This window comes from Kwoniella dejecticola, chromosome 7, assembly GCF_000512565.2.
Source record: "Kwoniella dejecticola CBS 10117 chromosome 7, complete sequence".
In the NCBI taxonomy this organism is placed as follows: domain Eukaryota; kingdom Fungi; phylum Basidiomycota; class Tremellomycetes; order Tremellales; family Cryptococcaceae; genus Kwoniella; species Kwoniella dejecticola.
Window position 1 is genome coordinate 170653 of NC_089307.1, and position 17986 is coordinate 188638.

Here is a 17986-nt window from a genome sequence, read left to right on the forward strand (position 1 = left end):
TTTGTTCGATGTTGACCACGGGTGGCAACGTAAGATTGAAGATACGAGTATAGGGGGTTGGTCTTATTGCCTTCTTCTTCGTTGAGAGGGATCAATAAGAATGTTTAATCGATGAGATTGAATAAGAGGAAAGGAGAAAGAGAAAGAAACAATGATCCAACTGCGTCTATAGCTTGTTGAATGTGAGACAAGTGTGACCGGTTGTTTGGAGGGTAAAATCGGACTTGAGGGAGTCGATGATCAAAGGAGCTATTTGAGGCGATGGGTGAGGAACAAGTTGGATGATAGATTGGTGCGGTTGAAGGGATCAAAGGAAGGGTCAATGTGGTAATGGCCAAACGTCCAGTCGATAAAAGGGTGGTGGTAGGCCGCAAGACCGGTTGTGATGCAAATGACAATAGGTCGGATTTCGTAGGGCGTGTTCAGTGTGTGGAGCGGATATATGTATCGCAGCGAATAGTCGAGGAAGAATGGTTGAAGCACAAGAAGTTAGCTATCGTTGACCACTTTGATTCGCCGCACAATGCACATTTATAAGGGTTAAAGCAGGATAAGGTGTTTGAAAGATGAGCTAAAATGCTATATCTGACGATATGCACAATCAAAGCTCAACACGATAAAACACAACAAAGTCGCCACCCAAGTCTGCGGATTCAATGCCAATGATGGGGGATGATGGTGAATGCTGTGTTTCAAGTGATCAAGTGAAATCAAGGAATGTGTAATGTCTAATTAATTCAGATGCCGATTTCCGCATGATATGACAGGGCCAAGACCAACTACAAGAAAAAGAGAGAAGAGCCAAGCGCGAAAGATATTACTCACCTATGCTATGCTTTGCTTTGCTATGCTATGCGTTGACTTCCTGTGAGTACCAACTTCGATAGTCTGGTCAAATCGAATGCGCAGGATTACTTGATGGGCGGATCGATGAGTCCGTTAGTGTTGTTGTTGGTTGATATTGCCGGTGTCGTTGATGATACTAACGATTGTTCTGCTTCTGATCTTCTTCACTTTGTCGAAAACAAACAATGACTCTTCTCAAACACAGCTAAACTCTCCTCGCGATGATGATAATGTTGAAAGATGATGATGAGGAAAGAACAATTCTGATGTACTCGAGTATCGTTTCTTTAACTACACCTAAACTGCGAAATTGTCAGCGGCGGCGACGGTGTACTCTCAAACTCAAACGATGAAAAAGAGGCGATGAACAAGTGCTAAAAGGTACCAAAAATAACATGGCTTCAGGGGAAGATCACACCCTGAATCATACCGGTAACAACCCTGAAACAGAGTGAGTGAGTGTACTGCCTATATGTACATGCCGAGCACTCGCTAACAACGTGCAACGTGCTGTGCGTGTAAGGGTGATTGCATGCATTTACGTCATTCGCCTTTCAACGGGAAGCTACGAGTACACAACTGTGTAAACATGATCCCCCAACAATATTCTTTGAATAATAAAATGGTACGAGTAGTCGTGGTCCCCCTTATTTGGCCCCTGGTGTTTCTCACGAATTCAACCGAAACATAGCAAACTCTTCCTAGATGTTTGCTAATTTCGGAGAGGACGAAATATATGATGGATCTAACATGCTATTTTGAAACCCATGTTGATGTCGCCTAGAGGACTGAAGTAGAACAGGATATGGCTATTTATTACCTGTGCGGCAAGACTCTTCTCCATTTCCTTCCCTAATCTCTCCGCTGTGCCAGGCTATAGCTATATATCAGGGACTCGCAGGTTCAGGTTTAGATACGGGTTCGACCTCGTGCCGGAGCGGAATGCTGTAAAAGTAAAAAGTATTCATGGTGAACGGGTGAACGCAAAATCAGTCCGACCGAGATCTACTTCCGCGTGGCGGGGCGACAATCGAGTCCCTTCTCCGGCCCGCACTGTGCGCTGTGCGCTGTGCTCTTCGCTTGTTGCTTGTTGCTTGGCTGCACGGCCGGCTGTAGCTGTGCTCGGTCATGATGGAAATAAGAAAATAGCAAGGAATAGAAATAGACATAAATCGGCAATCATCATGTCATGTCATGCCGTAGCAATCGTCCTTCGATCTCGGGATCATTACTGCATGCGATGCCCTGCCAGAAGAGAGGAAGCACATGAAAGTTTCTTGGACCGGTGAACGGATGAACGACTGACTATGCCGATGACGGTACGACTGGCTAATGATTTCGTACTCGAAGTAAGTCGGTTTCACGCAATTCACCTTGAGCACCTTGGGCATCTTGGGCATTTTGGAGGTTAATTTGGTCACGAGGTCCCCTGTTATCTGCGCTCAAAGTGGAGAATTTACAGTGGAGAGTGGACAGTGGACAAAGGAGAATGTTGATGAACGGCTTTAAGCTTTGTCGTCGTGTTCGTCCTCTTCATCAGGCGCAGGCGCAGGCGCAATCGATAATCGTCGTCATCAGATCATGTGCAGAAGCGGAGGGAAAACAAAGCTTAAACATATTTTCCAACTTTGCACTTGCTTACTCTCGTCAAACCCCTTTGACTTATTTGACCACGACCACGAGATCACACCAAAATGCAAATGGGATGACACATAGAGAAAAAGCGATGGGATGACATACTTGTTGGAATCGAAATAACGTAACGTCACGTACAGAGGAAATACCGTAAATCATATGGAATCGACTTGGGACCCCCTTATCCAACGCTCCCACTATTTCGGATTGATCGAGCCGTCGAGCCACAAATAGATTGAGTGCCCTCCAACGATCAGTACTCGTCGTGAGATTCACTCAGAACAAACACTCAGAACAAACATAAAGAACAAACACCTATTTTATACATAGATACATAATTAGCGAATCAGCAATGAACAAAGCCGTGTCCGTTTCCGTGGTCCTTGTTTATAAGCCGATACTATCTTTAGACCATCTATCTATAGCTTCAACATCGATAACGACACGGCCTAACAGAACTCAACACAGCTCAATCTCCGCTCAATAGGAACACTGCAACACAGCTGTAGTGATATGGTATGACCGCGACTGCTTTCGGCCGTGGACGTGAACGACGACGTGGACGTGGCTGCAGAAGCACCAGTCCGGTTCGGTATGATCCAAGTGCTTCGGTGAAGTGAGATTGATCTAATGGTCTCGGTGTTTGCGATGCATGATCATCAATATGCACAATACAAATATGAGCTCGACGACATCAACGAGTAACTCATTGAGAGCGTTCAATATTCAAGTCTGACTGTGTCGTCTTAATCACTTCACCAACTAGCAACTAATCGTCCTCAATGTCCATCGTACTGACGACGTTAACGCATTACTCATTGAGAGCGTTCAATATCCAAGTATCACTGTGTCTTGAATCCCCTCACCACCTAGTCGTCCTCAATCTCCATCGTACTTCCTTCTCCCACTTCCTCCTCAATCCCCAACTCAACACTTCCAATCTGGCCCTGGCCCTGACCCCGACTCATGTGTTGCTCGCCCATCACTCCCTGTCTGAAACTGTATGCTTGCTGTTCGTTATTGTTGTCAGGTACGATGTATCCCATAGACGAGGTCGAGGACGATGCTGGATGTGTCTGGGGACGAGGATGATGGATTATACTTTCTCCTCCTGCGTCATCTAAAGTAGCTGGATCAAGTTCGATAGGCAGCGGACCAAATATTGGGTTTCCCTATCGAGTAAGCGTGAGCATAAGCGTTACAATGCAGTGAAGTCATACAACAGTTCAATGTGCCAGTGAATGAGCCGATCCATTTGACGTATCCCTCCAGCTTCTGATTGCTCGCAACGCACGCATCGCAAACATAGAGATCGGATATCGTAAAGACTCACCTTGGGAACAGCGAACGGATCCATACCCCTATCTCCCAGCCGTCCAGGTAGTCCAGGCAATGTCGTCGGATCAAGACATTCCATCTGTTCTTTCAATGCCATCTCCAGTAACACCGTCGATATCGGATCTTGCGAATTGAGGGATAGAGACTGATGATACACTTTGATCGCATCGCGTATCTCCCCTCGGAGCTGATGTATTATGCCCAAGGATGAATATGCCGTCGAGTTGGTCGGGTCTAATCGGATGGTTATTCGATAATTGTGTTCGGCTCTATCGTAGTTCCTACACGCACAAAGTGATCAAATCTCAATCAATTCAATTCGCCCATATGCACGAACAGTCTCCAAAAGCCCGACGGAGCAAATGAATTATACAAGCAGAAAGGAATACTCCAGGTCCCAAACTCACCTCATATGTCTATATGAATGTGCAAGATTACAATACGTAACCGCCCAAACCGATTTCACGCCTTGCATCTCGAATGAAGATCTCAGTGCTTTCCTAAAATAGCTTGCTGCTTGATCGTAACTGTACATACCACAGAACCGAAAATCAGCTCAAATCTACCTTGGTTTACGCGAGAGACATTACGGAGACGGATACGGAGCAGCGGCACAATACGATAATTCCCAAGGTTGGACAAAGGCATAAAGGGTTCAAATACTCACTCTTCCTTGTTATACGCTACCACGCCCAACTCGTTGAGCAAGAGAGGATCCATATTATTGATAACTTCTGCAGCTCTGAAATACTCTTCGGCCAAGTTCGAGGCTGATAATTGCAGATGTTCCATTCCAATGAATAGTAATGGTAAATGAGATCTGCGAGTAAATCCGTCCGATCACAATCCAATCAGCATCGTCAAGATGATATGGGGTATATAGAACATACCCTTGGAATAACCTCGCGGAAGTCGAATAAGCAGTAATCGCATGATCGTGCTCGCCTTCATAAGCGAACGAATGGGCGAACGCGATCCAAGCAGGGGCGAATCGAGAATCGATCAGATTGGCTTTACTATATCGGCGATGATGGGTCACACAGATGATCAGCTCGAACAGTATGCCTCGTATCGCATCGGGTGTATGCATAATCTCTTGGCTCACCTGAAATATCTTCGCGCTTCCGCCCACCTCTTCCCGCTGAAATACCATAACCCGACAGCGTACCACGTCGTAGCTGCACCGGGATCTTGCTCGACCAGATCATGCGCTAGCATGAAGAGGGACGATCGGAGTCGGTGAATGTGGTGCATACATGCTAAATGCAAAGGGAGGGCGGTAGGATGACCAGGAATTCGCGAAAGGATTCTACGTTGAACAGTAGCATCATTAGCATAAGCATCGGGGCATGAGGCTGAAGTTGACTGAGTGAATCTTCGGAGTATTTTAGGGGAAAAGAGAAAGGAGTCGAACAAGCAATGGGTAGAAAGAGGGAACGGCAAGCCAACTTACTTGTTGGTCACAGCATAACAATCTTCCCATTTATATTTCGAATACAGCTCGTCTGCTAGGCCCACCAACACATCGCAATTATCGCCTAGACCGTACTGGCTTGTTAGGGATTCTCTGGCTTCGGCGACTTCATGTACGTGACCATCCTGCATACATCACAACGGATCTGTCAGTTTCAGTATCGAGACTAATGTCTATGAAGGAGGATTAGAAGTCAGAGGAACGGTCTAACCTTTTTCAGCTTTGTCATGTATATCAATTTCACGAAATTACCTTCCTCCTCTGAAAGTTGCTTGCGGTATGACAAATTGCGTATGAATTCCCATTCTGATCACAGCCTGATTGATCAGCAATGATACCAAGGGAAGGTTGTTACGATAAGACGAGTCAAAAGACCATTGAAACATACCCTCTTTCTCGGACATCATCCCGCCCTCGATCAGCTCTTTGAACGCATCGTAATTCTTCACGTCCAGCATCAACGCCTCCATGAACGATTCTTTGGCCAGGGCAAAGGATGAGAGTCGAAGATGAAGTAACGCCCTCAGATGGCAGATGGATGAGTGTAGCTGGAAGGTCATTGCGAAGATCAGCATGGTCTGCATCGATTTGCGGTGACGTCAAAGGGCCAGCGAGAACGAGTATGATAGAACTCACTTTGATACCTTGATCCTCAGAAGGTGTATCCGGGCCACGAATTCCATCTGTCGATACATGGGTAAAGTCAATTTAGACCCTCCACGGTAAGACCATCGAGATGACTCACTTTTCTCCTTGAAGGGGTTCGACTCTCCAAGCAGCTCTAACGCTTCATGATATTTCTCTTGGTGTACCTATATCGTATTGTCAAATTTGAGCTTGAGCAGACGGAGATGGAGATTAAATTGTGACTGACCAAGCACTGAGCAGCAAGATATCGACAAGCCAGACTTGCATCCACCAATCTTCTCCCAACCGCGCCCTGAGCCCCATTCATAGGTAATATTGCCTCTCCATTAGCATTTGAATCAACCGGATCATGCCCGTTCATCAAATCATCCTCATCGTCTCTGCCTTTTCCTTTATCCCGCAGCCCCAAGCTGTTCTTCGGTATCGGAGGTAATGGGTCGGTCAAGAGTTTCTCCGCTCGAAGGTAGTGACCAGTAAGAAAGTGTGTTTGAGCGAGCCAGAATGCATCATTCGAATCACCTGATGTATCGCCTCGTCAGTCGCAGTTCCGGATTGATATGAAAACAAAGCAGGGGATGATAGTATGTAGACTCACCCGTCCAGCTGAGTAATTTGTCGCCCCAAAAGGCGGCAGTCTCGTACAGATGCTGCATGATCGCATCATGTCTCCATATCCTCATCGAATCCACCATACCCCAAGTACGCTCCACTCCGTCCTCATCACCGTCTTCGTCGTCCTCGCCTGCGGTATGTTGGGCACAATTATCTCCATCCGTGCGGGAATTCGGATTTCGTTTTCTAGGAGATGTCCTTCTCTTCCCTTCTAATCCGGTCTGTATACGCTGATCCCTCTCAGGGGAGGTTGCTCCTAAACGACTCCGTGTTCGAGCTTGACCATGCGGATTTGTGCTTGTCTGAAGCTGATGATGTTGTTGTTGAGGTAAACCTTCGATACCCCTTGATCCAAAGGGAGTTGCTGTTCTCGAAGATCCATTCGAACGCAAGTTGAAACGTGTCCTGACTCGAGGGGAGAGAGGCGATAGACCCCTGTTACCTTGTCCGCTTGATCCTACGAAGTCCAAATTTCTGTCACGGTCAATGACGTTGCCATTCTGGGTTTGTTTTCGCTTTGAAGGATATGTGAAGGAGAAACTGAGATCACTGCCTTCGTCAAGAGAAATATCCCCGACCGAGGTGGAAGGATGAGGTGAGGGAACCGGAGCGAAAGAGAAGGAGTTTGATAAGGATGATCTAGCTGGAAGGTTTCGTCTGTGATGCCTGTGAAGAGATGTCGAAGGTATAGGTGAATAGGTGATGTTTGGCGGAGTTGATGAGGATGGGTTAGGAGGGGTGAACATCGGCGGCATTGGAGTCCTTCCTCTGGGATCTTTCGGCCAGCAGATGTGATGCTTGTGCGAGGATTTTAGATGTCGTCTTTCAATCTGTTGCAGCGGATAATCGAGCTGAGCAATAATGTAGATGAGCTTTGATCATCTTTGACTTCTCGACGCGTTCGAGCAAGAGACTGTCGAGTCACGTGGCCACATCATAGAAGAACAACTGATTACATAAGGAGGTGAACTGTACCTGATCGGAGAATTAAGCTGTTTGGGCGTGTTGGGGGATATGCACGAGTGATGTGTGATGAGTGGTGATGATGGGCTAAAAGGGTAAAAAAGGTCCAAGCTTAGTTTGATTAGTGGTATACTGAAAGAGAAACAGAGGGGAAAAGCACAGACGCAGAATACGAGTAAATAATAAATGAATGAGACACGATGATTGATCCCACTACTCACTACTTCTCTTTCTTCATTCGGATTCCATCGTTAACATTGTATCACATTCCTTTCTATAAATCATCTATTCATCCATCCATCCGACCCATCCACTGTCCAGCATCCCGCCGCGGCAACGCAACCCCGAGCATAGCCCAAGCCTCAAAGAGTAAAAGCATAGGCAAATATGCAACCTCCCATATATAACGTATGTCATGTCGATGAAAAGTTAAAACAATCCGCGTCATCCGCTGCAAAGAAAACACGACCCATCGTCAACCCTTTGATGATAAGCAATATGGCTGACAATCAAGTGAATCTTCGTAAATGTATAGCATCATCGGCTACCTCCTGCCGGAGCACCGTCTCAACAGCAACCACCGAATCAACAACCCAGCGTACTCTCCGCGTCATCGAACGCGCGATTAAACGAGTTCTTCGAATTGATCAAGAATGAGTTTGAGCAAGTTGGACAAGATGGGAATGTGTGGAAAGCGCAGAGAGATGAGTACGAGGCTAAGAGTGAGCTTGAGCTGCAACTGTCTTACCTATCTCCTCCCCGTTTCGTCCCCTGACGATCCTTTGACTCGTATTCGCTCTCAATCATCATTTCTCCAATTGTTCCTCACCCTTCTTCTTCGACTGCTGCTCCTACATCAGAGTAAGCACTGTGTGCTGATGAGCATTGCGTCTCAGTCCAACAACAGATCAACGAGTTAGGCCTGATTCGACAATCATTGTATGAGCTGGAAGCCAACCATGCCAAAGTCAGACAAGAGTGAGTCAGATAGCAGGTCTTTGGAAGACTGATGATCTGATGGTCGAAACGCGGTTCGCAGGTACGAAGGTGAAATCTCACGATTACGAAGAGAATTGGAAGCTCGCGGAGGACCTGGAGGGGGACCATCGGGACCTTCAGCAGGTGGACCAACTTCTCCTCCTGATTTACCTCGACCAGGCAACGATGAAAGACCACCTTATGGAAACTCCCTTCCTGGTCCTCCCCTCAATGGGAATGAACCTGGTGGTTGTTAGTGACATCGTGGCCGCTTTGCTGGATTTCATGTCGGAGGGATATTTGACTGACTCTCGTTGTATTGTGTTTGGCATTTTAGCGCGATCGCCATACCCACCACCTGGAGGAATTATCCCTCGATCCACTTCGACAGATCGAGAAAGGGATAGACGTAATAGAGAAAGAGCCGTTGCAGCATCAAATGTTCCGCCCTCACCACCTGTCCACCTCTCCGATCTTGATCCAGAGAATGTCTCCAGGGAACTCAAGAAAGAAGGTGGGGATTGGCAAGCCATGTGGAGTAGCCAGATGAAGAAGCATTTGGATGTTGCTTTAGTACATACGCTCGAGCACGAAACGTGAGTGCTGACTCGATAGTCTTTGACCAGACTTGCGGAATAAGTTGAAGCTAAATGTATACGGTTGCAGTGTTGTCTGCTGTGTGAAATTCTCGAATGATGGAAAATACTTGGCTACGGGATGCAATAGGACCGCTCAGATCTACGATGTGAAATCTGGTGGAAGAGTCACGTGAGTACCGTTTATGATGACCCTCAATTCTTGCCCATACACGAGGTCACGAAGCTGATGCCCATACTTGACGTACAGAACGTTACAAGACGAGGCTGCCAACCGAACAGGCGATCTCTATATCAGAAGTATCTGTTTCAGTCCGGATGGAAAATTCTTAGCTACTGGTGCTGAGGATCGACAAATCAGGGTCAGTCGAGTCCTTCCCATCCGCTTTGTGCTTCGAAACGAACTTTCATTGACTTGCCGAGCTGTTTCTGTAGATTTGGGACATCAAGCAAAAACGAATCAGGCATCTTTTACAAGGACACATGCAAGAAATATATTCGCTCGACTTCTCGAGAGATGGAAGATTCCTCGTTTCTGGATCTGGAGATAAATCGGCAAGGGTCTGGGACATCGAAAAGGGCTTATGTGTCTTTGATCTGAGAATTGAAGATTTCATCCATAATGAACATGGTCCGATTGATGCGGGGATCACCAGTGTAGCGCGTGAGTCTCAAAAGCAAACGGCTAGGGCTTGAGACAAGGGTCCAAGCTGACGCTGCATGGTGCGCCGCCAGTATCTCCTGATGGCAAACTGGTAGCCGCCGGTTCACTTGATACGATGGTCAGAGTGTGGAATGTGCAGACGGGACAACAGGTGGAGAGGCTCAAGGGCCACAAAGACTCCGTCTACAGGTAAGTTGTATCGAATCAACTCTCGGGATGGATATGAATATGACTGATGATCATTCATAACATCTCAGTGTCGCTTTCTCGCCTGATGGAAAATGCCTTGTGTCAGGATCGCTTGATCGAACACTCCGAATTTGGGATCTGACAGGAACTAAGCGAGAAGCCGAGATACTTGCACCTGGTTCGAAGGATATCCAGAAGAATTTGGGTACTTGTCAATCTACTTTGAATGGCCACAAGGTGAGTGGAGTCGTGGTCGCATGCGATAATCTCAACCCCATTCTCGAGATTGCGCCGTTGCAAAGCATTTGTTGATTTTTGCGGTTGGTTCTTGTTTAATTTCAGGACTACGTACTCTCCGTGGCGATTTCTCCAGATGGACAATGGGTAGTCTCAGGATCTAAAGACCGAACTATCCAATTCTGGCATATCGCGACTGGACAAGCTCAATTGATGCTCCAGGGACACAAGAACTCGGTCATCTCGATCGACCTCGCTAGGTCGGGTGGATATTTGGCGAGTGGCAGTGGAGATTGTATGGCGAGGATCTGGAAATATGAACCGTACAGTGGGCGAGAAAGCGGTTAGATAGTCAGCTTTTAAATTTAACATCGTCAGTACATACCAGGAGATCGTCTCGACGCGTGACGCGCGTGAGGGTTGAAACAAGAGAGAGAGAGAAGGAATGATTTTGTGTAACTGTGTAAAAAGTCGTCGTTAAATACAGTACAGTACAGTACAGTATAGCAGTTCATACGTTCATACATAGCGCGAAATACGAAGTGCGAAGTAATTGGTATTATAGATCATGGTGAATATGAAGTATTTGCCTTGAGAATGAGCAGGCATTACACCATGTTCACCGTGTTCTTTGAGCTGAGTTGCAAATTTGAATCTATCGTTGGGGGAACGCGTAACTCGTCGAATAGCTCAACGTCCCCCTGCGCTACAGTATTGCACGTGCTGCGTACTGAGTCGACTCGTTGCAACTGCGACAGCGACAGCGACACAGCGGTGAGTACATTGAGCACTACATGTACCTGCTGTGCGGTTCTTACCTTTACCCGACGAGCCTTGGCGTGTGTGTGTGAAGCGAAGAAGTACACCCTGTGAGCTCCTTCCTTCCAAGTGGCAGGCTTTTTGCTCGCAGAACGTGAAGTAAGACTCAATCTGATTTATGCACTCCACTTGACACTGCAGGTCATCGGGACTTTGCTTTGTCTTTTCTTTCGATTACTCCCCAGTCATGAAGTCATAAACGGCATAAAATAGTTGGATTACATATATAGCATACAGTCCAAAATACAGTATGAGAAAAGGATAAATTGCAATACAATCAATCAGTGATGTGATGTACAGTACATGACAACACAATACATTTCGATTGCTCGTTTGCTTCAACCTTACGTACTGTATGCCGCTTCGAGGCCAAGGGGTACTGTATACGAAAGACATCTCGGCTATCGTGCGATGCCCCGAAATTACAGTGTTTCATAGTAGGCATCTGGCTGATATGCTCGACATCATCCGCTTCCGTGGAGCTCAAGGGCTTCTTTGTCTTTTCACTGTAGCATGTGAAGCGCAGGGACATGCTGTACAGTGTGATCATGAGCGGGGAGTGAAAGTGTCTCCTTTACAATAAGCCAAGCCGTCTAGTCAAAGGATTGCGATTGCGATGACGCGTTTTGGCATTACAGTATGATCGTTTACATACTGTTTTTGAGCACTTTACAGGTTTGGCGGCGGACTTGAAAGTGGTCATGATCATTCCTTTCTCATGCGAAAGGCGGAAAAACATTGCTGAGCTTGATCAGTCGGTGTCGGTGTTGGATATACATATATGTACATATCGAGCACAAGCCCCACGTCGATATTTCAGGCAGCTGACCCTCGATCAGATTTCAACCCTCTTTTCGAAAATTAGTACATACAGTAAGTGGCAAGTGACGATGGACTTGTCTCAGCGGTACTGTGAACACTCATGGTCGTCTCTCTCTCACATTACTTCAACACTGCAATACTGATTATGAGTAATGAGTAATTGATGACTTGCATTACACGTTAGTAGATACAATAACTTAGTGAAGAACATGTCCTCGACAAGCAATACTAAATCGGTCTACAGATCGACCATCGACGCCACGATCATTTTTCAGAAGATCGATCATCCTGCTGACAGCATTGCGACATCTGGAAGGGGACGTGATCCCAGGCCGATGTGGTATTTTACATGTAGTATTACCAATAGAAAGCCAGATTCGACAAAACCTCTCTCCATGTTAAAATCAAGGTTCTTCAAGATAAATTTCGGAGAAAGATCAGAATTGGAACAATGCCAAAAAGAATTGAACAGCGAGCTTAAAACTTTCTGCCTGGAACACAACGACTCGGACTCGCTGTATCAATCGGAATGTTCGTTGGGCGCAGATGTCACGCTCAACATCGAGCAATGGAAAGATGACCTGCGAGGCAAGTATAGACAGAAATATCCCGGTATCAATGTGTGCTTCGGGATCATTGATAAATCGGAGTTGAGCGGTACGTCTCATCCAATTCCAGTAAGTCTCTGCACAGAGCTACGGTGTCTTTGTCCTGTCCACTCCCTCTCATAGCTCCATTCTCTGCTCTGTTCTGAATGGCCGCTGATACAGTAGCCCTCTCTGTTTGATATGACGGCACGCGCAGCATGATGAACCGGCTTGGTGAGGTGATTGGCTTGTATATGCAAATGGATCTGGTATTTCGCCATCAGTTGCTCTTCCCCTTTAGTGGTTTCATATTCGGTAGCAGAGTATGGGTCATCTTACATCTAGTCCTCGGCCACAGCCCAGGGAATGTTTGCTGTAAGGGCTAACTTGTGGATCGCACCAAATCAGCTTTGATGCAGGTCAGTTATGACAGCATCTGAAAGACTGAAACGCCACTTAATTTGCCACATGTGTTGCTGTTGTTTTCGTCGTGAGTCGGTGCGTCATCGGACACCGCCACCGTACACTGATGTACGAGTAGACGTGAACATGACATGGCACACCGATAACATTCCTCGTTTCCAACAACTTTACACATATCATACATTCACTTAGCTGCGCCTACCAGAGCAAGACCGAAGTAGTAGGTAGCCGAGTCACAATGGGTGCATCGACGACGCTGTCGAGCGACGATAAAGCCAAAGTCAAGAAAGCGATCCCTTCGTCAAGTTCGACGAATAAGATAGTCACTGCGACGGTAGCCAGAGTGTACCAAGCCAAATCAAGTGCTCAATCGTACGTCCGACTCCACATAGCAGATGTGACGTTGAGTATAGTCGTAGCTGACTAAAGAGGTGTGATAGGTGGTCGTATGCCGGCGCAGAAGGAGCTCTGGTTTTTTGTGCTGATAAGGCGAAAGGCGGTTTATGGTTTCGGGTTGTAGACCTATCTGTGAGTCTTCTAGCCGAGACACCTCATGGCAGTGCATGAGCTTCACCCGACAAGGTGGCACAAGTGCGCCGCTGATTCCTCTCATAGTCGTACCGCGGTGTAATCTGGGAACATGAGCTGCCGAATGAGATAGAGTATAATCAGGAGAAACCGTTCTTCCATTCTTGGCAAGGTGATGTGAGTATTATCCGTAGAGGATTCCGCTGCCATCATGCTGATAGATATGATCAAACCTTAGAACTCGCAATTCGCCTTCGTCTTCGCATCCGAGCAGGAAGCGCACGACTTCTACAAGAAAGTCGCGAACAGGTCCAAATATGCCAGTGAGTCGTCGCATGTGCTGATCAAGCTTTGAGATTTTTTACTTAATGCGGATGGTGAAACGACCTCATAGCGAAAGTGAAGGAGGACAAGAAGGAGAAAGCTACCTCTACACCTACGAAGAAGAAGAAAGGAGGAAAGATCGACAAGTCGCTCATTTCCGGGCCTGTGAGTGCTCATTCTCTAGCTCTTACTCCCTTTTGAGGCGACATGTAGACATCTGTTGCGGTCCTGCAGTACAAGCTGATCATACTTTTTCTTCATCTAGTCGGCGGGCTCTTTCAAGCATGTTGCCCATATGGGCTTCGACAGCGAAAAGGGCTTCTCGTCCTCTGGTGTTGATCCATCATGGCAAGCATTACTAGAACAGCTCAGTATGAAGGGTATATCGGCAAAAGACATACAGCAGAATGAGAAGTTCATCAAGGATTTCGTGCAGCAGCAAGGTGGAATAGAAAAGGTAAGTCTGCCGCACGCATCTAGCCCACCTGGTGGGAGATTCCGGCAAGCTGATGGCATGCGGAATCATTTAATCAGGCGACTGCACCCAAGAAACCACCTGCTCCGCCGGCACCGACGTCTCGTCGAAAACCAGCCCCACCTCCGCCTGCTTCCCGTTCGAACCGTCCAAACTCCGTGGCCGTCTCTACACCTCCCCCACCTCCACCTCCAGCTAGATCGTCTGCACCACCTGTAGCACCACCTCCGCCTCCCCCACCCATCGCACCTCCTCGAGGCGGCGCACCACCACCTCCGCCTCCACCTCCTCCCTCATTCGGTTCATCTGCTCCCCCTCCACCGCCTCCGCCTCCTGCACCACCTCGAGCTGGTGGATCGGCACCTCCACCTCCCCCACCACCGCCTCCAGGTAGAGGTGCACCTCCTCCCCCTCCACCGCCTCCGGCAGGCGGACGCAGTGCACCCCCAGCTCCGCCCTTGCCCTCTGCAGGCGGAGATGCAGGAAGATCAGCCCTGTTGGCCTCTATCCAAGGTAAAGGCGTGGGATCGCTCAAGAAGGTTGACCCGTCGGAACAGCGCGTATCTCCATTGGCTGGAGGCGCTGCTGCTGCTGGAGCAGGGGCGGTGGTTGGCGCTGGCGCAGCGGCTGCCGTGGCTGCTACGACGGAGGACAGTGAGTTCATGTTTCCGCTCATGCCCACCAGGATGACAAGATGCTCGGAATATCGCGCTAATCATGGTGTCAAAACAGCTCCTGATCTGGCATCGAGTCTAGCTGCTGCACTGTCCAAGCGAAAAGCGGATATCGGCAGTGACGAGGAGGACGATAGTGATGACGAGTGGGATTAAGGCCTCTGGACATCAACTTAGGGAATTGTACGGTATATCGGTATGTATCAATATCAGCTGTACCTGTTCCAAGAGAAGACGTCTGATTTTACTGACGCGAATCACAAGATGAACGGAACTGATCTTCGTTCGAAAAGATTAGGATTGGATCGAGAGTTTCCAGAACTTTGAGGGCGGCATACGTATTGCAATCACAAGGGAGAGGCGGGAATCTTCACCTTTGATAACCTTCTCCATTAACCTTCCTTTATCATCTTCACCTTCAAAGGATACTTGACAAAGGATATTCACATAACCCTATTTCATACCGCTTGGCTCCCGCATACTGACGAGGTATATATGGAGATCTACCATCGGGTATCGCTGGTGTAAAAATGAGGAACTAGCATAGCAGCTAACCGCTAATCGGATCAAGTTTTACTCAAAAGAAGTACTGATTCTACTTTCAACCGATCGAAAGGTATAGGTCGACCTCGACTCTTACCATACTCACCGGAAAGAAAGAGGTTTCACTCCAGCCCGATACGATCTGCATCTGGAATCGAATAGCTCTAGCAGCATAGCAACGACAACAGCATAGGATCATATAGCGCGACCAAGTGCGAAACTTCTATTCCAAGGTCCAGTGACCTTTGCTTAGGACGTGTCCGAAACCATCCAGTATACAGTATACGGTTCACGATGTTATCCACCCTGCTTTCCATCTTACCTGCCTCCCTGGTCCTGCTTTGGACATCGTACGGACCGCCCAATGGCGGGTTCATCGAATTGGCCAATTTGATCAAATCCCAGAGTGAACTACCGTTATCGCGATACATGCAAGAGGTCAATCACGGGTACGACCTCTATTATGGGGATCTTTTCTTGAATGGCATCGAGATTGATATGAGCGGGAAATGCTGGATTGGCTTACAGGCTGTTGAGTGTTCTGATCGATTGGTTGGAAATTGGATCCGGTAAGTCATTGTCATTGATCTCAGGTAATGTCTCTCAAAACGTCTCGTCATACCTAACTGAAGCCGTTGGAGAGCACAAATATAATCATGGTGTGATATGCTGACGATACTTCGATTACTATCAGCCGAGTGTTACCATTCTTACTTGCATTACAGATTTATTACTCTCTCTTAACGTATACGATAATCCTCGGAATCGCCTTCCACTATACCGTGAAGAAACAATGGGCCACAAAGTCTGAATTGATCTTGCTCAGGAGATTCACGTTGGTTGTGATGGTGATCAAAGACTTCGTCGGGGTATTTGGGGTTGTGAGTGGGGCGTTCTTTCCTTTTCCTTGTAAAAGCGATATATTCCTTTCGCCTGATGCTCCTGATGCTCTCACTGTGATTTCTTTCGAATGCCGTCTGATGGGAAACGCTCAAACCCTTACTGAATACTGATGAATCGAGATGAACTGACACTGTTCGGGTGGCAATAGATCACATCCTTGATTTCATTATTATTACCGTTCATCGATCCCTCCGTCGATCATATAGTAGACGTCAAACTCGGATGGGGATCAATTATCACTATCTTCGCGGTATTCGGTTCGGGATTACTGACTGCTCGATACGAGTATTGGTCCAAGCAAATGTTAGAACGTGAAGTTGAAAAGTGAGTCGGAGGGCATCTCTAAGTTTTTCTTCGTGTTTATGCGCGAACTACACTCTTCCAATCGGAATCGCAATCGAATGGAATATTGCTGGGTTGTGGCCGTGAAGGGAACATACTGATATGTCCGTCGGTGTTCAGCGGTATCGTTCTCGCCCTTGATGAAGAAGGGGCCGATGAAGAATCCAACGCATTCTCAGGTATAGGACCTGATTATGACCCTGAGCACGGCGTATCCGGCATAGTCGTCGAGAATGCGGTCGAAGAAAAGGTGGGAATCGTCTCGCCCTCCCCATCAATCATCGGACAACCTCGAGCCAAGGGTCCGATTACAGAAGAGACTGAGATAGACCAAGCTAGAGCTAACAAAGAGAGATCGGTGAAAGAGCTCTTCGATAGAATGTGGATTGGATACTAGGTAGATACATGTAGCTCACTCATGAGCAATGAGCAATGAGCATGAGTGATCTCCAGCATCAACCTCGCTGTTCGCAGTACTGTATTAGAATCTATACTTGCCCGAAATTTAGATTTACTAATTGGAATAAATGTATGTATGTCTCAAGATTGTATGTACCCTGACCTTATCGAAAGCTAGATGCCGCCGCAAAGCAGTGTTGCACAGCGCCGATGAAAAGACTTCGCAGAACTCGCAACGCAGGGTATATGACCAAACCATTTATCGATTCATCTCATATGGTGAGAAGCAATATAACATATATCTCAGATCAGATCAGACTAGACTAGATCAGATTAAGCAGAACAGGACCGGAAGTGAGGTGAAAGGAAAAATCTAGATGAGTCAACGGACACAAAGTGTGTGAGAGAGAGAGTGACGTAAATTATCTTATCTTATCATGAGAACTATAAGTGAACAACCTTCAAATTCTGAATACCCATGATGAGAACGAAATCAATGAGATGTTGGAAGAAAGAGAAAAACCGTTATCTATATTTGCTCGGTTGTCAGATTCCAGAATCGAGGATGAAGCAGTTGAGGGACCAACTAAGATCATATTGTCGGCGATCTAAAGCCAAGATGGTGTGTTGATGAAGAAGGAGGTGGTCTACTCTTCGTTGAGGATCGATGATAGGGGATTAAATTTCGAGTTTGCGTTTGCGTTTGCGTGTGATGATCGTTCTCGAGATGACGGGCTTTCTTGTCTCCCGCTTCAAGCCTTCATGTATTAAGTACAACAACCAATAGTCACATTCTCCGGCCTGTCCTTCTCCAAGCTTGAGTATACACACGCGCTTACACAACTTGCTTGAGTCCACATACAATATCTTCTTCTTTCGCTTCATCTCGGTGACTGAGAGATTATACTTTGTATCTTTCTAATCTAAATATACTTGTCGATAGCCGACTCGGGGCAGGGCTATTGTT

General features: G+C 47.0%; 4 protein-coding genes across 4 annotated transcripts; 3 read left to right on the forward strand and 1 right to left on the reverse strand.

Annotated features, from left to right (window-relative positions):
* Window positions 1-3350: 3350 nt before the first annotated feature.
* Window positions 3351-7308, reverse strand: I303_105708 (uncharacterized protein; the record flags this gene model as incomplete). Its single annotated transcript, XM_018409020.1, has 13 exons — window positions 3351-3653; window positions 3815-4100; window positions 4227-4346; window positions 4487-4639; window positions 4710-4835; window positions 4925-5128; window positions 5273-5418; window positions 5505-5599; window positions 5682-5841; window positions 5930-5976; window positions 6039-6105; window positions 6168-6460; window positions 6537-7308. 13 exons carry the CDS (start codon window positions 7306-7308, stop codon window positions 3351-3353), a joined length of 2772 nt encoding a protein of 923 aa, XP_018261292.1.
* Window positions 7309-7903: 595 nt separating this feature from the next.
* I303_105709 (uncharacterized protein) lies at window positions 7904-10528 on the forward strand (the record flags this gene model as incomplete). The annotated part of the gene is made up of 11 exons (XM_018409021.1): window positions 7904-7924; window positions 8052-8238; window positions 8413-8494; window positions 8556-8746; window positions 8832-9090; window positions 9161-9262; window positions 9341-9452; window positions 9526-9754; window positions 9826-9943; window positions 10012-10180; window positions 10286-10528. 11 exons carry the CDS (start codon window positions 7904-7906, stop codon window positions 10526-10528), a joined length of 1713 nt encoding a protein of 570 aa, XP_018261293.1.
* Window positions 10529-13069: 2541 nt separating this feature from the next.
* I303_105710 (uncharacterized protein) lies at window positions 13070-14988 on the forward strand (the record flags this gene model as incomplete). Its single annotated transcript, XM_065969223.1, has 9 exons — window positions 13070-13203; window positions 13272-13359; window positions 13447-13536; window positions 13598-13682; window positions 13754-13848; window positions 13949-14140; window positions 14218-14548; window positions 14609-14812; window positions 14891-14988. 9 exons carry the CDS (start codon window positions 13070-13072, stop codon window positions 14986-14988), a joined length of 1317 nt encoding a protein of 438 aa, XP_065825295.1.
* Window positions 14989-15669: 681 nt separating this feature from the next.
* I303_105711 (uncharacterized protein) lies at window positions 15670-17017 on the forward strand (the record flags this gene model as incomplete). The annotated part of the gene is made up of 4 exons (XM_018409023.1): window positions 15670-15944; window positions 16070-16256; window positions 16427-16602; window positions 16741-17017. The coding sequence occupies 4 exons, from the start codon at window positions 15670-15672 to the stop codon at window positions 17015-17017; spliced, it is 915 nt and encodes a 304-aa protein (XP_018261295.1).
* Window positions 17018-17986: the final 969 nt, after the last annotated feature.